This window comes from Diceros bicornis, chromosome 1 (assembly GCF_020826845.1).
Source record: "Diceros bicornis minor isolate mBicDic1 chromosome 1, mDicBic1.mat.cur, whole genome shotgun sequence".
In the NCBI taxonomy this organism is placed as follows: domain Eukaryota; kingdom Metazoa; phylum Chordata; class Mammalia; order Perissodactyla; family Rhinocerotidae; genus Diceros; species Diceros bicornis.
Genome location: NC_080740.1, coordinates 50,981,164 through 51,006,176, shown reverse-complemented (window position 1 = coordinate 51,006,176; position 25,013 = coordinate 50,981,164). Strand labels below are relative to the sequence as shown.

General features: G+C 39.4%; 1 protein-coding gene across 4 annotated transcripts in view; it reads left to right on the top strand.

Annotated features, from left to right (window-relative positions):
• Positions 1-4,438: 4,438 nt before the first annotated feature.
• Positions 4,439-25,013, top strand: part of RAPGEF6 (Rap guanine nucleotide exchange factor 6) — a 199,394-nt gene continuing 178,819 nt past the window's right edge. For 2 of the 4 annotated variants that reach the window (XM_058539966.1, XM_058539948.1), the window contains exon 1: positions 4,440-4,726. In XM_058539966.1, coding sequence (XP_058395949.1) covers positions 4,658-4,726 — 69 coding nt within the window. In that variant the 5' untranslated portion in view covers positions 4,440-4,657. Of the gene's footprint in view, positions 4,727-13,249; positions 13,351-25,013 lie in introns of all 4 variants that reach the window. The other 2 variants (XM_058539958.1, XM_058539996.1) reach the window with 2 other exon arrangements.

Genomic DNA, 25,013 nt, shown 5'->3' with positions numbered 1-25,013 from the left:
GGAATGATTTTGCTGATGAGAAACTGAGATACAGAGAATTTAATCTGAGGTCATAGTCTTCTGTGTGGGTCCATTTTGTCTCTCAGACCAGAATGCTTTCCAACTAGTATGTAGTGACAAATGTAAAGATTTCTGGGATTTCTTCGCTTGTCTTTGCCAGTGTAGAAGGTAGGGGTGGGATGGCCAAGGGGGACCAAAGCTGAGCTGAAGGTGCACTGGGGACTGGGGAATTGTAACTCTGAGTGGGAAAGATTTAGGCATAGAAAATGGGGAGATCAGAGAATGTAGTGGTTCCTCTCCTTGCTTTGTAGTGCAGACTATGGACTTGGCCATGCTTGCTCTAGATTTAAGATTTGATTTCTAGATTAAGATTTTCCCTAAAGAAAAGAAAATACAAGCAGTCCAAAAGAGACTTTTAAAGAATATGTGAAATTCCCGCCTACCATTTTTCAGGAGACCTTCAGTGGGACTTTTGGTCTTAAAGCATATTCTCAGGTCAGAAGGTCCTGTCCCCCCCCACCCCTGTCACCACCAGGAAACTTGGTCTTTTATAACGTTTCTTTTAAAAGGGACTCTCTTTCTGGTCAAAGTACAAGTCTAGACCAATCCCTTCATTAGATTGAAGACAGCTCTCTGTCTGGGTTAACACTGTCTGATTAGACCTCCCACAGATAAACCTGTATTTACCCTAAGGAGAGTATTAAGTTGAAGAGGCTTGAGCTTCCATCCTTTCCAAGTGACTGTTTTAACAAGGACGGTCCAAAAATATGTCTTTATAATTACCTTAGTGCTAAAAGGAAGATTATTGATAAATGCAGTGTCACCTAAATTGTCTCAAGGGGAATAGCATTGTTGAAATGTTGTGTAAATATAAGGAAGATATTGTTATTTCCTCAAGAAACTTGTGATGCCACTCTTATGTCACACGTTTATCCAGTGCTCACAAGTCAATATCCTTCACTATGTTACAGGAGCTGGAATTAAGATGGGTCAGATTAGTCCAGAACCTGAGTTAGTTTAGTTTTCAAACCTGCATATTAGAAACACCTAGGTAGCTTTTGAAAAATATTAATTCCTAGCCATCTGATTCAATGATAGTAACTGATCTTCTGGATTTGGGCCAGAAAATGCTCTTATTTTTCTACTAGTAGTGACTCAATCTCCCAGCATACTCCAAATCTCAATTCTTTACTTCATTCCAGGTGCTATTAAAACCAGTGCTCTTTACCTCCATGTTTTTATTGGTTTGCTGTTATCCTGGAAAGATGGCCATATGATTATTTGCCTAATAAGCATTCAGTTTTACATAATACAACAGTTACCTTGCCAGACATCTTTCTTTGCTGTTGAAGAGCAATCAGGTACCTAACTTTCTAACAGCAAAATCCCCTCTTAATTAGTTAGTCCTTAGATAGTTTCATTTGTTCATTCAGCAAATATTGATTGAGAACCTGCTATGTGCTAGGCACAGGTCTGGGTGCCAGGGATATACCAGTAAATAGCATAAACTTTCTTCTCTGTTTACGTATGGAGTTTACGTATTTCCCACTGGTGGAGGAGATAGACAAAAATAATACGCTGTCAGGTTGTGTTAAGTATAATGAAGAAAATTAAGATAGGGTAAGGAGTTAAGCCACTTTTTTTTCCTTAAGGTTTAAGCACATTTTTATTTTCCTAGAATTTAATAAATTACTTGCATTCAGAACCATTATTTTTTCCTTTCAGATACAAGGTAATGCTGGTGAATCCTATCCTGGAGGTTGCCTTTTCTCTGAAAATAGCTATTAGAGCTTTCACAGTCTCCTCACTTTTTTCCACATACCAGAGCATAATACGAGATGGTAAAGGATAAGATAGATTTTGAAAATGTGCTTAAATTTAGATGTGTATGGTTACTGTGGCTGTTAATATACTGTTTTAACTGTTGTTGTCTTATGATGAAGCCTAATAGTTATTTTTTATACTTAATTCATTTTTCCTTGTGAAATATTATGTACAGAAAAGTAAATAATCATATACACTAATGTAACCATCACTTAGGTCAAGAAATAAATCATTTTCGGCAATCCAGAAGCTCCCTCCTCCATTTGCCCTATCCTGATCATAATCCTCTGCCTTCTTGTTTTTGTAACTTCCAACCTGACTTTTGTGAACATCATTCCCTTGCTTTCTCTTTATAGTTTTATCTGTTTATGCATCCCATATACTTTAATTTTGCTTGTCTTTGAACTTCGTGTAATTATACTGCATAGTTTGTGTTTTACCTTTTTTCTCTCAACATGATGTTGAAGATTCATCCATGTTCTATGTAGCTGGTATTCCACTGAATGAATATACCATAATTTACCCATTCTATTATTGATGGACATTTGGGTTATTTCCAGTTTTGGCTACTATGAACACTGAACATTTATTTTCATCTTCTGGTGTACATGGGTATTCTTTAGGACATATATCAAGGAGTAGACTTGCTGAGATAAGGTATGCTAAGTTTCAGCTTTACTAGATACTCTTTTTCAAAGTGATTTCCCAATTTACACTTAACCAGCAGTTTGTGAGAGTTCCTGTTGCTCCACATCTTCATGAATACGTAAATGTTTCTGAATAGTTATTAATGAAAAAAAATTGGGGGCATTAAAAAAAACCTATCCAATTCTTCAAACTAGAATTTCTGCTTTTGAGAAATCATTTCCCAGAGGTAAAGTAATAGAAATAATAAAGAGCGCTTGCATTGTGTAGGCAACATCCTAAGTGTTTTACATGAATTATCTCATGTAATCTTACAAGAATCCCAAAGCAATAAGTCCTTTACTATTCCATTTTACAGGTAAGGAAACTGACGTTCAGAGAGATTAAATAACTTCTCTAAGTCATTTAACTGGAAATGGCCTAATAAAGATACAGATTCAGGTGTCTGCCCCTAAAGTTCAAGCTCATGGTCATCATACATTAATTCCTTTTCCCTCTTTCCAAATACTGATATGGCTCTGGAAACTGAGTCTTAAAGAATGAAGGGATGACCTTTGTGATCTTAGGCAGACCTTTGAGAGAATGTGTTTATACACACAAAAAATAACAAAAATGGGTCATGCAATTCTTTGTGATCTCTCAATTACTTTCTCTGCAGAATGGCTGAGCCCCAACTTCCCTGGTAAGGTTTTTGTCCTATACTCAAAAAAGAAATGTGCTAATATTATGTTGTAAACTTCAAGTTTGGGCAAGCCCAACGACCAACGGAAAACAAAACCATTAACATCAGCCATCATAACCAAAGGGCAAATGTTGCAGCCTAATCTCTTCTTTCCCTTTTGTTACTCTGAAATATAATTTAAATTTACTTTGTCATTAAAAAATTGTGTATAACGTCATAATCATAAATCACTTTGAGTTAGTGGATTATGCTAATTGCTTTGAAAAATCCTAAGATATACCTAGATGTGGTACACCGCCCTCAGGGAGCTTAAAATTCAGTGGAAAGGACATGCCTGTGGTGGCTCCAAAGTTAGGAATTGTGTGTCTAGTGCGGCCCATCTGTTCATTAATGAGGTAGGCGTGAAAGGACTGTCTAGAGCGATGAATTATGGAATTCTGTCAGTGATCTTGTGAAAACAGCCTCTGCAGCTGTTTGGCTGCCCCGAAGAGTGAGTGGTCTGTGTTTTTAACGAAAGGACCTGTAAGTAAATGGAAATTGACTTCATTCGGTCTGTTGCGAAACAGACTAGTATGTAAAATGTAGTGCGAAAGCGGTCACTCGTGAGTCCAGGCAACCCTAAGCCCCGCTGCCTGAAGAAGGGGTTGGGCAGAGGGAGAGCTGCCCTGGTCATTGGTTACGGGAACGCAGTCCAGACCTGGCTTCGCGAACCAGCAGTAACGCTGAGATGGCCGCAAGCACAGGCCGCGAAGCTTTGATTTCTCTGCCCAGATCTCTGGACGTCCGTCTTGGACAGGGCAGGTACTTCCCGGCGGGCCTCTTCTACAAGAGACTGGTTTTATTAGAAGAAACGCAGCAAAGAGTGCATGAACTTCCTTGTTTGCCGAACGGCGGCTTCGGGTTCAGCACGTTCTCCGAGGGAGGGGCGTAGGAGTTGCAGAGCGGGAGCTCGGCCCGCGCTTGGCCACGCCTTGAGCTTCCGGATTTTGGCAAATCAGAACTCTTTCCCCAGAACGCCTTCCTCCGGGTTCTGCCCTAACATCTAGTTTTGCTCAGTCTCTCACAGCGCGCTTCCGGCCCCTCCACCGGAAGCTGCTGCGGCCGAAACCACAACGCAGAGGCGGATCCCGTGACGGGGGTTAGGTGAGGTCTCGCGATGTGTCCTTAAATCTCACGAAGAAGGGTTGGCAGAAGCCTAACTGCTCCGCCCCAGTGCCTACGTCACCGCGGAGTCACGCCCTTGGGCGTCTTTTGCGTGCTCGAGCGTGCTGCGCATGCGCACTCACCTCCCCCCGCCCCCGCGCGGGTTTCTCTCTGGCCAGTCGCGCGTGGGCTGAGGCCCCGGGCGGGCGTTGCGAAGGCTTGTTTGATCGAGCGGGGACCCTGCGGCCGTTTGGAGTTGCCTTCCTCAGGAGTTGGGGGTGCAGACCCCCCACCTAGGGGCAATGGGCCGTCGCGTGCGCTACTAAAAGCAGGCTGGGGAGCACGGGGGCCAGGGCCGCGGCCATGAACTCGCCCGTGGACCCCGGCACTAGGCAGGCGCTTAAGAAGAAGCCGCCCGAGCGGACCCCCGAGGTAAGGCCGGCCGACCCCGGGGCGTGTCTTGGTGTCCAACGGACTGCATCCCCCTGTCAATCCGAAACCTGCGGCGACTGTCCCCTTGCCAGGGGCTCGCACCTGCTGCCAGGGTGCCTGTTATCTACGCCCGCCGGTCCTGACCCGGGCCCTTTTCGCGGGCGGGGTGATGATCGCCTTTCCTGCTCGCGATGCTGCCTTCCCCGCACACCTGTCCTTGCCAGTGACTTCTTAGTGTGTTTGATAAGAAAGCACTACTGCTAAATCATATTTTCTCAGGGTAAAATGTGAGTCTCGGAGTAAGATTGCCCAAAGGTAGGTAGACTGTGAAAAACAAGGTAGAAATTGTAAGTGAACTATAATAGCCATGTTATTAAGAAATAACTTCTTTATAAAGGTCCCTGAAATACTGTACTGTGGCCTAAAAAAAGATAAAAGTGTTCAAAGTAAGTTTAAAACTTTACATCCAGTCATATGATGAATTCTGGTAGAGGATGATGCATATTTAAAGATCCCGTCTGGAGGTACTTTTTCAGACTGTCAATGGGAAATTTTATGGTATTTTGTGCTTTTATGGTATTTGTGCTTGCTATATTGAGTTAGCAGTAATGGCATCAGCTTAAATGCTTTCATTTGACCTGGAGGCTAGTTTTCAGGTACATAACTAAAACCTCTTAACCTTGCATATCTCTATAGTGTGCTCAGATTTAGGGGAAGACTTTCCCTGATTTGGGGAAGTTTCCATAATAAATGGTATGTTTCCTAAACCAAAAAGCAAAAACTAGCTTTTCACAGTGTGAATGAATTGTTGGATTGTCTTGTGTATAGTTGCAATGAATGAAATGAAATGCTTTGGTTAATTTTTCCTGTCACTTTTGAGTTTTTTCCAGATTTAGTGTTATACATAGTAGATCTCAGTGACTTTGGGCTGACCTTTTGTGACATGACATTATTTAAGCAGTAATTGTTGCTGTGTTGGGTCAGACTGTGTAATTGGAAATCCTGATCTTTGCGTAGAAACAAGGTAAATTCTGCCACTTTCCAGAGTCCTCTTTTTGAGACCTGCATGTATAATCCCATGTGTCTTAATTTCCCAGTGATGATTCTTGAAGTCATTATGAGTTAATTGAAAGCGTTCACCTTAAACAGGTGAATCTGCCATAGTTTTTATATCATTAGAAAGTATCATACAAGGTTTACAATGTATAATGTAGGTTTTATTTTTAAATATTACTTACGATAAGTTCACATTTTAATTGGAAAATCCGGCTTCTCTTTAATAACAGAGTTACCTAGTTTGAAATTGGGTATTTTTGAGTCTTAGGAAATTTTCTAAACTGTTCCCAAAGGTATGTTGGCCTGTGTGTGCTGTTAAGTACTTTATCTTGTTTTGCTGGAACAGCAGCGTTGTTGAAGGGAATGCTAAACAACTGCCCGTGGTAGACCGACTAGAGCCCTGACATTTAGCAGCATAGTGTGTTAACTGCTTGATTCATTGGCAATGCTTTTGAATGAGTGTCGAATTTGTTTGGGGTACAAACCCCAAAAGTATGACTAAAGAAGTGGTAACCTGAATCCTAGTGATGATTTGTAATAAATAATTTGATGAAATTCTCACATTGGTGGACTCTTAAGGGTTTGTTATAAGTATATTCATTCAACAATTATTACTTGTAAGCTTGACGGTTCAAGTCGCTATTTGGTGCACTAGGATGTATCAGTGAACAAAAGAGGCTTGCCCTAGTGGTGCTTATATTCTAAGAGAAGGGGTAGGGGGGAAGGCAGATAGATATAATAAGCAAGTAACATAATATATTTCCTGATAATTGCTAATGAAAAAGGCAGGGCGCCAGCCTGGTGGCATAGTGGTTAAGTTCACACACTCTGCCTTGGCGGCCTGGGATTTGCAGGTTTGGATTCTGGGCATGGACCTACACACTACTCATCAAGCCGTGCTGTGGTGGCGTCCCGCATACAAAATAGAGGGAGACTGGCAGCAGATGTTAGCTCTGGGCCAATCTTCCTCACCACAAAAAAAAAAAAAAAAGATGGATAAAGGGATTGGAAGCAGGGGCAAGGGCTCAGTTAGCATTTAAATAAGATGGTCAGTGTTGTGCTGGTTGAGAAGATGACTTTTTTAAAAAAAAGGTTTTGAGGTCACGTTGATTTATAGGCTATAAATTTCAGGTGTATATCATATTTCACCTTCTGTATAGACTACATCACGTTCACCACCAATAGTCTAGTTGCCGTCTATCACTGTACACATGTGCCCATTTGCCCTTTTACTCCTTTCACCCTCCCCTCACCCCTCTTCCCCTCTGGTAACTGCCAATCTGTTCTCTGTATCTGTGTGTGTGTGTTTATTTTCCACATGAGTGAAGTCATACGGTAATTCTCTTTTCTCCTTCTGATTTACTCTGCTTAACATGATGTCCTCAACGTCCATCCATGTTGTTGCAAATGGCAAGATTTCATCTTTTTAATGACTGAGTAGTATTCCATTATATATATATATATATATATATATATACACACACACCATATCATTTTTATCCATTTATCCATCAGTGGGTGCTTAGGTTGTTTGCAAGTCTTGGCTATTGGGATTACTGCTGCAGTGAATATAGGGATGCACATATCTTTTCAAATTAGTGTTTTCATGTTCTTTGGATAAATACCCAGAAGTGGAATAGCTGGATCATATGGTAGTTCTATTTTTAATTTTGGGGGGAATCTCCATACCATTTTCCATAGTGGCTGCACCAATTTACGTTCCCACCAGCAGTGCACAAGGGTTCTCTTTTCTCCACATCCTCTCCAATACTTGTTTCTTTGTTTTATTAATAATAACCATTCTCATGGGTGTGAGATATCTCATTGTGGTTTTGATTTGCATTTTCTTAATAATTAGTGACATTGAACATATTTTCATGTGCCTGTTGGCCATCTGTATATCTTTGGAAAACTGTTCATATCCTCTGCCCATTTTTTAATCGAGTTTTTTTGTTGTTGAGTTGTATAAGTTCTTTATATATTTTGGGTATTAGCGCCTTATTGGATATATGATCGTATGTCTGGTCCATTCAAGGAATAGCAAGCAGGAAACTCTGAGTGACTGGAGAACAGTGAACAAGGACAAGAGTAGTAAGATATGAATTCAGAGAGGCCATAATGGTGGTGTAGGATGGAGCATATCATATAGGACTTTCTAAATCATTGTAAATTCTTTGACTTTTTTTTTGAGTGAAAGGGGGCCACCAAAAGGTTTTGAAGCAGAGGAGTGATGTTATTCTACTTGACTTTGTAAAGAAGCCTCTGGCTGCTTGCTGGGTTTAACGTAGACTGGGAGCAAGGGTAGAAAGAAGCAGGAATGTCAGAGGTTATCACATTAAAGCTGAGAAGAGATGATTGTAACTCTAAAGTGATAGTAATGCAGATGGTGAGAAGTAGTCAATTATGGAAGTATTTTGAAGGTTTAGCTAACAGGATTTGCTAATGGATTAAATATGTGCTTTTAGGGAAAGAGAAGAATCAAGCATGATTTCAAGATTTTTGGCCCAAATAACTGAAGTTACCATCAAAGAGAGTTTGAGCTGCCATCAGAGATGGGGAAAGCTGCAGGAGGAGTAGTTTTTGGGAGGGGGGAGGGAAGATCAGAAATTCATTTTGAACATGTCAGGTTTGAAATGTCTATTAGAAATGTTGAATAAGGAGTTGCGTATACAGATTTATATTTCTAGAGAGATGGCTGGGCTGGAGATAGAAATTTTATAGTCATTAGCTTATAGATATTATTTAAAATCATGAGACTAGATGAAATTACCAAAGTGGGGAGTGTACATAGAAAATAGAAGAAGACCCAAAGACAGTGCCTTGGGGCACTTGATCACTGCAAGGTCAGGAGAGAAGAGAAGAAACCAGCAAAGGAGAATGAGTACGAGCAAACAGTGCAGTAGAAGAAAAACAGAGAGAGTGGTGGTGTCCTGGAATCTAAGCAAATAAAGTATATAATGGAAGGGGCTAAAATTCATTCATTCGGTTTATTTTTCCTTGAATATCTACTGGGTGCAAAGCATTATGAAAAAATATACAAATAGTTAAGAATCGGTGTCTTATAATCTTGTAATCAGATGTTTGCATCATAATTAATGAGTAAAGAACTATTCTGTTTGTTTCTGGGACAAAATTAATGGTTCCTTTATTTTTAACTGTCTGTTATCCTTTTGTGAAACTAGCAACTCAAGCGTAATCTTAGTGAGCCAGACACTGAGCATGGAAACGTATAGTATGCTCTTTAGAACTGTGTTATAACATGGTTTTTACTTTTCTGACAATTTCTCCCACTTTGTAGATCCAGCTTTCACAGCACATTGTCTTTCCTGAGCTAGTTCTCTGGTTTCCTTTTCCACTTTGCAAAGATTTTTTTATGGAAAATTTTAGACTTAAATACTCTGGGAAGCTAAGTGCTCTAAGACAACAAAAGCTGTTAAGGTACTCATTTTGAGTCCTTTCACCACAATTGAAGATGCCACAGTCAAAATTGAGACCTTGAATTTTTGGCTCTTTCTCAACTCAGTCCATGTTCAACACATTCTTTCTCTATAACTTTTCTTTTGTACCTCAGAGTGAGCTCCTTCTCTCTCTGTCTCGTGGTTTATTTCCCTCTCTAAGTGCTTAATACCATGCTTTGCACATATTAAATGGTCAATAAATATGTTAAACAAAACAAAATTTTGAATTAATTTTGTAAAGTCCTCATGTTACAAAGATAATACTTTCTATTCATTAGAACTGCTGATATTGTACATCCTGGGTAGTTTCATTCAGCAACTTGGCTTCAGTTAATTTTTATAGGCTAACACCTAGGATTATATGTCCATCTTACCCCCTTTCATGTGCCTTGGATCTATGTAGCTAACCCCTAAATTGTCCTCCAGGTTCTTCAGTCACTAGTCCTAAATTGAAGCCATCATCATTCCTCCTTCTTAATGTTCTTTTGGTGACTGACTGCCCCAGTTACTCAATCCAGAAATTTGTGTTTTTACTGTTGATTCCCCCTGCTATCTTCTTCTTTATTTCCAACTGGCCACTAAACCTTGCTGATTTTATGTCCTGAATTTCTGTACCTCTTTCTCCCCTGCTCAATTACCCTAGTTTAGGCTCTGTTATCATTTTACCCCTGAATTTTTTGCTTGAGTGGGATTACTGGTAGGGTGATCTTTTAAATACTCTGATATGATCATGTTCTACTCTTGCCCATTATTTAATTATTTCCCACTGCCCAGATAGGTTAGCAATATAAGTTATCATCCAAATTATTTTTGAGAATTAAAAGAGGTGCTATTAATATTTATTGCAGAATAACAGGTTAAAGAGAGACTGTCTCAGGTAAACTGAGGTGTATGATTAGCTCACCCAGATGATAACATTAATTTATCCATTCATTTAGCAAATGATTTGTCACACATAATACTAAAAGCCAAGGTTGTAGAGAGAAATTGGACATGGTCCCTATTCTTCAGTGACTTAGGAGACAGACATGAAAACCTTAGTGAAATGTTAAGGTTATTAGTGACAAAGGTATGGATAGGGCACTTTGGGACTGCAAGTGGGGAAAGGAAAGGTTTCTTGGAGGAGCATTAAATTGGATCTTAAACATCATGAATAGCTGTCTGGATGATATCCAGAAAAGAGGTCATTCCAGGCAGAGAGCAACAGGAACAAAGGCACTAATGGTGGCAAGCCAGGTACATTTGTAGAACAAGAAGCCAATCTGTAAGTCTAGAGCCTGCATTCCCAGTGGGAATGGTATCATCCCAAAGGGACAAAAATTGGTTTTTAGGTGGGGAGTGAAAAAAATCTTAAAGGGGTCGGCCTGGTGGCGTAGTGGTTAAGTTTGTGCGCTCTGCTTTGGTGGCCCGGGGTTCACTGGTTCGGATCCTGGGCATGGACCTATGTGCCGCTTATCAAGCCATGCTGTGGCAGGTGTCCCACATATAAAGTAGAGGAAGATGGGCGCAGATGTTAGCCCAGGGCCAGTCTTCCTCAGCAAAAAGAGGAGAATTGGCAACAGATGTTAGATAAGGGCTAATCTTTCTCACACACACACACACACACACAAAACTTAGATATTACTGTGGTTTGTGGTCCTCCAAAACTCACCCCTACCTGACAAAATCTTATTATTTAGTACTTACTTCGGGGTGGGATGGCAATTAGCAAAAAATGTCTAAAAATGCTCTTTGAGAGGGGTGTGATAATGAAAAAAGGTTGCAGAATACTTTGCTAGTGTATGGGGTGTTACAGGGGGTGGTACATGGTGTTGGATGCTAAATGTTGAAGGTGAATATACTAGCAGGATTGGATCATTTCGGGGATTTGGACTTGGTCTTATAAATAAAGGAGAACCATTGGAGGGTTCAAAGCCTGGAAATAAGATTAGTTTTACAGAGATTACTCTAGGCATTGTTGAAGATGTATGCGGGGGGCTGGACCACACTAGAGGCAGGGAGGCTTATAGGTAGGATGAACACACAACATTTTGTCCAAACTGGGATACTTTTCTGTGTGAAAGGTAAGACTATTAATGATTATATCAAGATAATAGGGAAACCAAGAGATATGGTCTGGTTATAGGAAACAAATGCAGTAGTTTAGGTGTGAGATAAGGCAGCATATGGGATAGTGAAATAGTGAGGAGGTAGAATGGGCCAACATTGTCACTGACTGGAGTGGAAGTGTCTGCCTCCCACCAGACTTTTTTTTTTAAACTTTGAAATTGACTGTAACACACATGCAGTAAAGTCCACATACCCTAAGTATATAGCCAGGCTTAATTTACAAATATATTTAGCTACCACCCAAATCATGATATAGAATATTACCACCACTCCAGAAACTCACCTTTTGCCCCTTCTAGTCAATACCCTTTCCCAAAGGAAACTGCTCTTCTGATATTTTTCACCATAAATTTGTTCTGCCTGCTTTTCAGCCTCATTTGAGTGGAATCACACAGTGGCAACCAAGAGGACTATGAAGCTACCTTAGTTCTTTGCATTTTACCTCAGGACTGGACTTTGAACCTCCTCTGTTGGGGCTGTCTTGCTCTTCATCTGTTTATCCTTTATATCTTGACTCACCCTTTTGTCTACTCTTTGGGATTGTGTACCTCACTCTGTCCAAGCCTGCTCTTGGGATAACTGCCTCTCAGTTCCAGATGCTGCGGTTCAGGCCAAGATACACCCTGTCCTTGTGTTCCTCTCAAGCCTCTGCAATAGTGCCAGGTCAAGTCTGGCAAAACCTCCTGTCTTTTGCTTGTTGGGAACAAGCTTGGACTGGGTGCTGGAACAAAGCAGAAGTTTAGATAATTTCTGGATTCCTGATTTGGGTAACTGTAAGTATAAGAGTGCATTATTTTTTTTTTGCTGAGGAAGATTTGCCCTGAGGTAACATCTGTCACCAGTCGTCTTCTTTCTGCTTGAGGAAGATTCGCTCTGAGCTAACATCTGTGCCAATCTTCCTATATTTTGTATGTGGGTCGCTGCCACAGCATGACTGCCGATGAGTAGTGTAGGTCCATGTCCGGGAACCGAACCTGGGCTGCCGAAGTGGGTCGTGCCAAACTTAACCACTAGGCTATGGGGCCGGCCCAGGGTTGCATTATTAAGAAGCAGAACTGGGGTGGGAAGAAAATTCAGTTTTGGAAGGGGTTTGAGACTCACTACAGGGGACACAGATAAAGATGTTCAGTAAGCATTTGGAGCTTCAGATCACACGAGGTTATGGGTCTGAGTTGGTCTGAGAGTCTACAGCATGTGGGTCATAGGTGAAGTCATGGGATTGGTAGGAATGCCCAGGGTGAAAAAGTGGTGTGAGAAAGGAAGGACAGACCCTTTGGGTGCTCTAATTTTAAAGGGATGGAAAGGAAAAGAAAATTGCAAAAGAGAATGAAAAAAAGTGGTTAGAGAGGTAGAAGGAGAACAAAAGAGTGCTGTTACAGGAGGGCATTTCAGAAAGAAATCACTAATGACTAACGTCAGAGAGTTCAAGAAAAGTTAGGACTGATCAATTCTTTGGATTGCTTCTGTCAGAATGATTTCAGTGGACTGATTAAGAAAGAGCATGATTGCAGTGGATTGGAGAGAGAATAAGACCCAAGAAAGTGAAGGCAGCAAGTATACTGTTTGTGAGTTTGGCTCTGATAGAAAGGCGAAAGATAAAGTCCTCCCTGATCTTCTGCCTGGTACTCTCGCCTTATCATTCCCCATGCCCAAAAATATGCATTTTAACTACTTATAAATATCCTAACACAGTACTTCTCAACCTAGGCTCTATATAGTTCTCAACCTAGGGAATTTTTTTTAATACCCAGGCCCACCCTTCATTTCTTGAATTAGAACCTTCTGGAATGGAGTGGTAAGCATTGGTACTTATAGAAAGCTCCTTAAGTAATTCTCATATGTAGACAGAGATGAGAAGCATTGTCCATTGTGCCATATTCTGTCTCTGTGCTCTACATAGGATAGGAACGTATGGTGCAGCATTTGCGGTCCTGGAATTTTGCGTTTGGACAGGCCTTCTTCAAATCTGGGCTCCAGCACAGAGAATTTGAGTGATCCTAGGCAAGTTACCTAACTTCTCTGAGATTGACTATCTTTTTGGGATTGTTGTGTGGATTAAATGAGATAATATATGTATAAAGTATTTAGCAAAGTGCCTGTCATAATGAACACTCAAAAATGGTAGCCGTACATATTAGATCGCTGTTTCTCTGACTGGAAAGCCATCCCCTGGCTTGACAAATTTAGAGTCCTCACTGAAATCTCATCTCTAGTGCTCATCTGCAAAATTGTGCATCTTTCCTCCCTCACTTTTCCACTCCTTCTCAGTGTTCCCAAGATACTTTGTACCTTCCTCCACCGTAGTAATTACTGTACTGTGTTATGATTACTTGCATGTTTGTCTCTCTGGCTGGACTGCAAGCTCCTTGAGGACAGTGACTGTATCCTTATTTACCAGTTTCCATCATGCAGTATTTGGTACATAGTAGGTATCCAAATATTTGTAGAGTAAATGACTTTAAAAAGAAAAGGAATATGAAGAATTCTGTTCCTCTACTATTCTAGTAGTTATTTCTGTTGGTCTAATATTTGAAGTGCTGGGATAAAAAGACTGATGAAGTTTGGCACAATGGCAAAATTTGCTGTTAATATTCTCTTACTAAAATATGAATGAAGTACAATTACCACAATGTGTTTTACCTGGCTGTTCTTCAGAGACAATACCGATAGGGGAAACTTAGTCATAGCTTGAAACAGGAACTCCTTTGTTATATGGCTTTAAAACGCATTTGCAGGAAACTTCACAGAGAAATGTAGATAAATGCCAGTTTTAACGTTTCATATGCTTTTAACCAGATGACACACTTTTGCTGGGCAAAAATTTCATGCTCAACTAGGTGCTAAAATAATTGCCTATTTACAGCCAGAAAAAGATTTTTTTTTAACTAGCTTATTTTTGTTACCAAAAGTTAAAGAGAGAGCTAGAACTTCAAGAATGTAACATTTAGTATTCTTGTAATTAATTATTAATTTGTTTCAGAATTTAGAATAATGGTCTTTGAACACTTATAAAGGTTTTTTCTGGACTGACAAAAGAGCACTCTTGTATGTGGAGTCATTTTTGAGTGAGTCACTGTGCACATCCCTGAGGGTGGCAGAATAAAGATTCTGTTGTGCTTTTCTACAGCAGATGCGCATTCAGAGGGTTCCTTGGAAAGTAAAAGAACTTATTTATGCTTCGGGGGCCTTTGACCTTCATTTGTACACTCAACTGGATAGAAAGGGAATGTTAGATCTGGATAGGGCCTTTATTAGACAATATCTCTTCTAGGCACCTTATTTTACATGTATTGGAGATTCCCAACTTGAGAAAAGAAAACTGTGGCCATCCAGGAGTTTACACACCATAAGATTTTGTTTCTGAGAGAGAGAATTGCAAAGAGAAGGAGCAGCCAGGCGTGATGAGTGTGACTGTGTGACCAAGTCCTGTTCTTTGGAAGGGACAGAGTGACTGTGAACTCAATAACATTGTGGTTATCATTTGGCTTTACCTTGACCAGCCTGTGTTAACTGAGACCTGACTGTAAGTAAATACTGAACGAGCCACTTTATTAAGAATATGGAGGCATAAGCAGGCCCTATTTGATGTTCTCCACTACTAGACATTCTCTACCACTTTGCCAGTAAACTGAAACTTGGGCAGTTTGAAGGCTTCAGGTTTTGTCATATGGCAGACAGTGGGGCTCATGGGACAGGGCCATTAGTTCATGACAGAAGTAGCAACACCACCTAGCTTGTATTTGTGAACGTATATATAGCATTCCCAGAAATACATTAGCTGGTGGCGTCAAGAGCTAGTGAAATGAGTTGCATACAGAAAAAGGAACTGAACTCCAGAGAGGTAAAATGTCTTGCTCAAGGTCACATGATTCATCAGTGACTTCCTCAGTCCACTAGCACCCCAGTGCTTTCTTTTTATCAGAACAGTGAACTTTAAGCCATATTTTAAGCGTTGAACTTCTGTTTCTGTACTGACATTGACATAGGTGCTTAATATTTTCCTAAATAAATGCCTTGTTTAATCTTGCCTGTGCTATATAAAGTACTTTAAAGTGTCTGTGTCAATTTAATGAAAGTTTATAATTCTCCAGTTTTATATAGAATGAAAACAAGTGAACTTGATAAGTAATTTCTTATACCATTCTGTTCTATTACTTATACTTTTGTTTTCAGAGGATGGTAACCTATTCTAGTTTGGCTTCTTAAAAGCATTCAACTATTATGAGGCGGCTTCATCACAGATTTTTTAGAAAAGAGGTTATAAGTGTCACATGTTCTAACCGGAGTTTGGATTATTTATGAGCTCTTGAAATGACTCTGAGGCAGAACTGAACGCATACTTTTTTTGAGGAAGACTGCCTAATGAATATTCATATGGTAAATATTTTTTAAACACTGTTTTTAAATACCAGGAATAAAAGATTAAAGTTCTTTCGTTAGGGAAGGAGATAAGCAAATACACAGACAATTAAAATACAGGCTGCTTAAGAGCTGTGATAGTTGTAAACATCAGGTGCTCAGGAGTTTGTAGGAGGACTGTTGGGAGAGAGGAGTCAAGTACCACTCAAGTTGTTTTAAAAAAAGGAACCCTGACTTGGGTATAGATTAGAATATGTAAAAGTTAGGTGAGGAAGGAACAAAATGTGTTTCCTGAAAAGGGAACAACATTTGCCAAGGCCACAAGATGAGCTTGGCATAGACATACAAGTTGCCTGGGCAGCTGGAAGATTGGGACAAGAATGAGTAGTAAAATAGATGAGGCTAGAGGCATAATTAGGATTCAGATCATAAAGGTCTGGTGTTCTTCTTGTTAAGGAGTTTGTATTTGCTTTTTAGATCACTCGGGCAGCACTATGACAAATGGATTACAGGAGGCCGGACTGGAGTCAAGAAGGCTGTTTTCTGTTATCTAGTGAGAAATAATGAATCCCTAAATTGCTTCAGTTGGGATGGTGAACAGAGATATTTAGAAAGTAGAATTGACAGATTTCTGGCTAGAGCCGTTGAAGGTGAGTACTGTCACCTAAATCAGGGAACCTAGGAGCAAGATACAGCTAGGGGTGTATAGATAATGAGTTTAGCTTTGGATATATTGCACTTGAGATGCTGATGGGTCACCCAGATGAAAGTGTTCAGTGTGTAGTAGGAAGTGTAGGTTGGAAGTTTACTAAAGAGCTCTGGGAAATACAATACAAATATGGGTGCCATTAGCATATATATGGTAGTTGAAGCTATGGATGTGAAGAATATTGCTGATGGTAGAGAGTCTCCAATGGAGAAAGGATAGATATCACAACTCTGGGAACATAATCTTTATAAACGTTGAAGGGAAAAAGAAAAGGTGAAGCCTGTGAAGGAGACTCAGGAGTAGCTGGAGCAGAAAGGTAGTAATAGCAATAAGAATGGCTGACTTATTGGACCGGCCCCGTGGCTTAGCGGTTAAGTGCGTGTGCTCCGATGCTGGCGGCCCGGGTTCGGATCCTGGGCGCGCACTGACGCACTGCTTCTCTGGCCATGCTGAGGCCGCGTCCCACATACAGCAACTAGAAGAATGTGCAACTATGACATACAACTATCTACTGGGGCTATGGGGGAAAAAATAAATAAAAAAAAATTATATTTAAAAAAAAAAGAATGGCTGACTTATAAATGCTATGGTGTTTATTGGATGCCTGTCATTGTTATAAAACCTTTATACACATTTAATCCTTTCACAAACTCTCTGAAAGAAGTTATTATCCACATTTTACATATAGGGAAATGGAATCACAGAGAGATTAATTTGCCTAAGGTCAGACAGCCAGGAAACAGTGAAGTTAGTATTCAAACCTAGGCATTCTGATTTCACGTTCTGGGCTTGTAACCATTGCTCTTTCTCATTAGGACAAAAACCCAGAGAGAACCATATTACAGAAGGGATGGAAGGAACGAGTTTTTGGAGGGGGGAGTGAATGAATGATGAATGTGTCAGCAGTGAAATACTATAAAGACTATGAAGAGAGAAGAATTGAAAAGTGCTTGTGGAATTGGGATTAGCAAATCTTGGGTGACTCCATAATATGTAGTGGGATAAGAAAAGTGAACTTTAGGCTACACTTTGAAGTTATAAGTAATTGGATGCTTGATCTTTTGATGCATTATCATTTCAGTGATTAATTATTGGAGTTCTAATGTTTAACATATCATTTGGGACTTTCTAAAAACTGAAATTTCAGACTAATTTTTAATGTTAGTTTTTTATTCAAGTAGTCGGTCAACATATTTTAACCTAGAAATGAAAAGTTCAAGTTTACCATAAGAAATGTATACTCAAATCTATAGCAAGACAAGACTAGATTCTAATAAAGTGATGGAATGAAGTAGGCTTTTCCAGAGAACATTGCCGGGGACAGTGTGTCATGGGCAAAGATCAACATATGGTAATGATCAGGGATGCATGGGAAAAGATATGAAAAAAGAATGCAGATCGTTAAATAAGACTTGAAATTTAAGTAAAGCTAGAAATATCTGTCACCACATGGAGAAAGGAAATAGTCACTTGTTCCCCACCCCCTTTTTTCTATTTTGAAAAATTTGAAACTAAATTTAAAATAAAAAATTTAAATAAAACATTTAAAACTAAAAATTAAAACATTACAAAAATAGTACCCTTAATTATATACCCTTCACCCAGAGTAATATTTTGCCGTATTTACCTTATCACTTTCTCTCTAGCATATACCTTATTTTGCTAGACCAGTTCAAGGTAAGTTGCAGACCTGATGACACTTCACCTTTCACTGCTATCACCAAGGTGTCTTTTATAGTTGGTTTATTTTTCAATCCAGGATCCCATCAAGGTACATGACATTTGGTTGTCATGTCTCTTTAGTCTCCTTTAACAGTCCTGCCTTTTTCTTTCTTTCGTGAATGTGGCTTTTTGAAGAGTCTGGCTGTTTGTCTTCTAGAATGTATTATAATTTGGATTCATCTGGTTTCTCATGATTAGATTCAGGATAAATCATTTTCTTGAGAAACTGCATAGGTGATGTTCTGTACTTCCCATATTGTCCCATCAAAAGATACATTTTATTAGTTCTTTCTGTTGTTGGAGATGCTGCATTCGCCCACCTGTATCTCTTTGTTGTAAAGGTACAATGCTATAAGTTATAAGTGCTTCTTGAGGTGATACTTTGAGAATGTGTGGATATCTTGTTTTCCAGGTGTTACACCTAGTGGTATTTGTTGATGATCCTTGCCTAAATTAACTATTACTTTGCTGTTACAAAGTGATAATTTTCTAAGGTATATCCCTTCTACATTTATTATCTGGTATTCTGTATAGAAGAATTTTCCTCACCTTCCCCTCTCCTCCTCCTGCTCTTTTTTTTTTTTAAATCACTATGAATTCAAGGATTATTTTTGTATTTTTAATATTGTAATTATTCTTTTTGATTATTAGATTGCCCCAAATTTAGCCAGTGGGAGCCCTTTCAAAGTCAGCTCCTGTATCCTTTTGACGTGACCCCATTAGTCTTCAAGTAATACCTTACTTGCTGATACAAAAAGATGTTCCAGGCTCGTACTTTCCTTGCCTTAGGACTACTGAAATCAGCCATTTCCCCAAGGAACCCTGGTTCCTTTTAGTAGGAAGTGGTATTTAGAAACCAAAGTCTGGGCTCCAGATGTGGTGTTTTATAGCTCTTTACTGCCATTTTGCAGAACATATTTACACCTCCATGGATAAGAAAACAAGTGGAATGGAATTCTGTATTTAGTGTATGGTCTTGTTAACATGGAGATATTGTTGAAAGTCTTTAAAATAGCTTTAATAGTCTGCTGAATGTAATTTAATCCTTGTTTTTTAATTTCATGATCCAAACATATATATAAACATATAATACTAACATTTGTTAACTGTTTACCATGTGATAGTCTCTGTGTTACGTGCTAAAGCATTATTATTTTTATTCCCTTATTTATTTTTGTGAGGAAGATTAGCCCTGAGCTAACATCTGTTGCCAATCCTCCTCCTTTTGGTGAGGAAAACTGGCCCTGGGCTAACATCCATGCCCATCTTCCTCTACTTTATATGGGATGCCGCCACAGCATGGCTTGATAAGCAGTGTGCAGGTCCACACCCGGGATCTGAACCTGCAAACCCCAGGCTGCCGCAGCGGAGCGCACAAACCCAACCACTACACCACCAGGCTGGCCCCAGCATTATTACTTTTTTAATTTTCAAAGGGAGGTAGTTTATCATTCCTATCATTCCTATTGTACAGATAATAAACATTGAGCAAATTGTCCATGGTTACATGGTTAGTAACTGATAGGGGCAGAATTTGAACCCAGGGCTGTCTCCAGAGTCCAAGTTTTTAACCACATTGTTAGGCTGAAGGCAGCCTACAATTGGAGAAAATTCTTTAGCATAAGTTTTCATTATAGAACTATAGCTGCAGAATATATATATATCTTGGGATTGGTATATATATCCTGTACTGACTTTAGGATCCATCCTGACAGATTTTTTTATTGTTAAAATTCCTGGGATGGACTTGTTTTCCAGGTAAAAAAGATAATGAGTAAAATATCTTGGTTAATGAGTGTTTTAGATAATTGATGTTGTATTGAAAATTGTATGTGATGAATTAAGTATATCATAGATAAGAAATTCACTAGTTTTAGATGTGAAGAAACAGAAAAATGAAGAATGGCACTAAGCATCTCAGTTTGAGTTTTCCAAGCTTTGGTTGGTTTTCTAAGCATGTGTAGAGTGGCAGTCAGCAGAATTGAGAGATAGGGTTACTCTGAGAGCAGCACACTGCTTGGCACAACATTGAGGAAAGAGATAAAAATTCCGGCCCGGTGGCCCAAGCAGTTGGGTGCGCGCCCTCCGCTTCAGTGGTCCGGGGTTTGCCGGTTCGGATCCCGGGCGCGCACCGACGCACTGCTTGTCAAGCCATGCTGTGGTGGCGTCCCATATAAAGTGGAGTGGAGGAAGATGGGCATGGATGTTAACCCCAGAGCCAGTCTTCCACAGCAAAAAAAAAAAAAGAGAGAGAGTGTTGGCAGATGTTAGCTCAGGGCCGATCTTCCTCACACACACACACAAAATTCCAGCCTGCTTAATCAGAAGTGTATACTTAAAGGACTCACTAATTCTCATACTTACAGAGCTGTAAGTATGAATTTAATATTTCATTTAACAATGAAATTGAAAACCCATGGAATATACCTACAGTGAATGCATCAGGTATGGATTGTTTGAAGGGTTTAAAAAGATCTAGCTGCTTTGTTGTAGGATGGCAGTGGTCCCACCCACCTCAACTTGCCCACCTTCACTCTCATATCTGACTGGCTGAGAGGGTATGGCTGATGTGTTTTAGGAAGTACTGAGTCATCACCACTAGCGCACCCTTTTTTCCCCAAGTGAAACCCATTATTTTATCCACTAATCCTGAGCTTGTATTGGTTCTTCTGATACCACTGGATAATTTCTGCAATATTTTGCTGTAGTTACAGAAGCAGTGACTCATTCAGGTCTTACTGATCTGGAATGTCACTTCCTAGTTTCTTCCATCTTCCTCATGGCTTCCCTCTTTCAAGCTCAATAGAGCAGCTTTCAAGTGCACGCTGTGTAAATAATTAACACCTCCTTGAATCTAGCATTTAAATTTTTCACTACCCAGAAATATCTGTAAGACTTCCAGTTTGCCTCTGTCAGGGTTTTTTTTGCTTGTTTATTTTTGCTTTCTACAGTAACTTTTATTGATCTTGGACACAGTAAGAGCCTAATAGATAGTGCAGTACCTCAAGCCTTTCTCAGAGATAATTGGTACAAAAACCACAAGAAACCCCTTTCTAAGCCCAGCACTACACAGTCAACAACTACTTGCTGTCTCGTGTAAACAAAATACCATAATCACCCACATGATATGAGAGAATTAATCAGCTTGCTACTACAACCGTCCTTTGTTTTGGGAGGTTCTTTTCTGTCCTTTTATGAATGCTTAGCATCTTACCATCAAACCAGGTGCACTGAAGGGCCCAGGATTTACTAGACATCTCAGTGCTTGTTGCCTTTCCTCATTAATAGGTTATCAGCCAGATAATCCAGAGTAGCCTAGATCCTACTTGTAAACCAATGGTTCTCATACTTTAGTGTGCATCAGAACCACGTGTAGCACTTATTAAACCACAAACTGCTGGGCCCTACTCCCAAAGATTCTGATTCACTAGGTCTGGGATGGAGCGTGAGAATTTGCATTTTTATCAAGTTCCCAAGTGATGCTGATGGTGCTACTCTAAGAGTCTCTCAGGGTTGTTACATGCAACAAAACCCAACTCTGGCCAGTTTAAAGGAAAAGAATTTATTAATAGGATACTGGTAGCTACAGAATTGTTGGGAGTACTGGAGAAGTAGACTTGGGACTGGACAACCGTGATCTATACTCTCTATCACAGAGCTGGTAAAGATACTGCTGCTGCTAGCACTGAACACAGGGGATACCACAACTTGCACTGCCGACTACCTATACTGTACACTGCGTGTCTTGACAGACCCTGCTACTACCACTAACTGCCAAAATGGATTCTGTGCAGTTCTTGCTTCTTGGTGTCACTAGATTCAAAGTCTGAGACAGGTGTGTCTGATTGGTAACGACTGGATCATTTGCCCATACCCTGGTTTTATGGGAGGTTGGAAAAATGAAACTCTCATGTTTTCAGCTTCCAGCAAAACTCATAAGCAGAGGTAGCCTCCAAAGAGGAGTTCATTCATGGCTTGACTTCTTTGGTAGATATTCCTGGTTTTTTTCTAGATCTTTTTTTTTTTAATTTTTTTATTGATATAATTGACATATTAGTTTCAGGTGTACAACATAATGATTTGATATTTGTATATGTTGCAAAATGCTCACCACCGTAAGTATAGTTGACATCTGTCACCATAGGTAGTTACAATTTTTTTTCTTGTAATGAGAATTTTTAAGATATGCTCTCTTAGCAACTTTCAAATATTCAATACAGTGTTATTAACTATAGTCACCATATGGTACATTACATCCCCATGACTTAATTATTTATTTACTTTTCTGTTTTTGATGGATTTTTTGAGGTCATATAAATTTTTAACATTGTGTAATTTCAGATGTACATTATTATATACCAGTTTCTGTATAGACTGCATCGTGTTCACCACTAATAGTCTAGTTTTTGTCCGTCACTATACGTATGTGCCCCTTTAGCCCTTTCGCCCATTCCCCCACCCACTTCCCTTCTGGTAACCACTAATCTGTTCTCTTTATCCATGTGTTTGTTTCTCTTCCACGTATGAGTGAAATCATACAATGTTTGTCTTTCTCTGTCTAGCTTATTTCGCTTAACATCATAACCTCAAGGTCCATCCATGTTGTTGCAAATAGGATGATTTTGTCTTTTTTATGGCTAATATTCCATTGTATGTATATATATATATATATGTGTATATATATATGTGTGTGTGTGTATATGTATATATACACCACATCTTTATCCATTTATCTGTTGATGGGCACTTGGGTTGCTTCTGTGTCTTGGCTGTTGTAAATAATGTTGCAGTGAACATAGGGGTACACAGATCTCTTTGTATTGTTGATTTCATGTTCTTTGGATAAATACCCAGTAGTGGGATAGCTGTATCATATGTTATTTCTATTTTTAATTTTTAAAGAAATCTCCATACTGTTTTCCATAGTGTCTGCACCAGTTTGCATTCCCACCAGCAGTGTATGAAGGTTCCCTTTTCTCCACATCCTCTCCAACACTTATTATTTTTCATCTTGTTAATTATAGCTTTTCTGATGGGCGTGAGGTGATAGCTCATTGTAGTTTTGATTTGCATTTCTCTAATAATTAGTGACGTTGAACATCTTTTCATGTGCCTGTTGGCCATCTGTATATCTTCTTTGGAAGAATGTCTGTTGATATCCTCTGTCCATTTTTTGATCCGGTTCATTTTTTGTTGTGGAGTTTTATGAGTTCTATATATATTTTGGAAATTAACCTCTTGTCAGATATATAATTTGTAAATATTTTCTCCCTGTTGGTGGGTTGTCTTTTCGTTTTGTTTGTGGTTTCCTTTGCCTTGCAGAAGCTTTTTAGTCTGATGTAGTCCCATTTGTTTATTTTTTCTTTTGTTTCCCTGGCCTGAGTAGAGATAGTATTCAAAAAGATGCTGCTAAGACCAATGTCCAAGAGTGTACTGCCTGTATTTTCTGCTAAGACTTTTATGTTTTCATGTCTTCCATTCAAGTCTTTAATCCATTTTGAGTTAATTTTTGTGGATTGTGTAAGAATATGGTTTACTTTCATTCTTTTGTGTGTGACTGTCCCTTTTTCCCAAACTTTTTTTTTCCTCCTTTGGTGAGGAAGATTGGCCTAAGCTAACATCCATTGCCAGTCTTCCTCTTTTTGCTGAGGAAGATTAGCCCTGAGCTAACATCTGTGCCTGTCTTCCTCTATTTTGTGTATGGGATAGCGCCACAGCATGGCTTAATTAGCAGTGCGTAGGTCCGAACCAGCGAACACTGGGCAGCCAAAGCAGAGTGCACGAACTTAACCACTACTCCACTGGGCCGGCCCCCACAACACCATTTTTTGAAGAGACTTGCATTTCTCTATTGTATGTTCTTGGCTCCTTTGTTGAAGATTAGCTGTCCGTAGATGTGTCAGTTTATTTCTGGACTTTCAGTTTTGTTCCATTGACCGGTGTGTCTTGTTTTGTGCCAGTACCATGCTGTTTTGATTACTATAGCTTTGTAGTGTATTTTGAAGTCAGAGATTGTGATGCCTCCAGCTTTGTTCTTTTTTCTCAGGGTTGCTTTGGCTATTTGGGGTCTTTTGTTGTTCCATATAAATTTTAGGATTCTTTGTTCTATTTCCATGAAGAATGTCATTGGGATTCTGATTGGGATTACATTGAATCTGTAGATTGCTTTAGGTAGTATGGGCATTTTAACTGTGTTTATTTTTCCAATCCATGAGTGTGGAATATCTTTCCATTTCTTTATAGCTTCGATTTCTTTCAGAAATGTCTTCTAGTTTTCAGTATGTTGGTCTTTCACCTCCATGGTTAAATTTATTCTTAGATATTTTATTCTTTTTGTGGTAATTGTAAATGGGATTGTATTCTTGGCTTCTCTTTCTGCTGACTCATTATTAGAGTATAGAAATGTAACTGGTTTTTGTAAATTGATTTTGTATCCTGCAACTTGGCTGTAGTTGTCAATTATTTCTAATAGCTTTCTTGTGGATTCTTCAGGGTTTTCTATCTATAAAATCATGTCATTTGCCAACAGCCAGAGTTTTACTTCTTCCTTCAATTTGGATGTGTTTTATTTCTTTTTCTTGCCTAATTGCTCTGGCCAAAACCTCTAGTACTATGTTGAATAGGAGTGGCAAGAGTGGTCACTCTTGTCTTGTTCTGTTCTCAGAGGGATGGCTTTCAGTTTTTTATTGTTAAGTATGATGTTTGCTGTGTGTTTGTCGTATATGGTCTTTATTATGTTGAGGTATTTGCCTTCTATACCCATTTTATTGAGAGTTTTTATGATAAACGGATATTGGATCTTGTCAAATGCTTTCTCTGCATCTATTGAGATGATCCTGTGGTTTTTATTTCTCATTTTGTTAATATGGTGTGT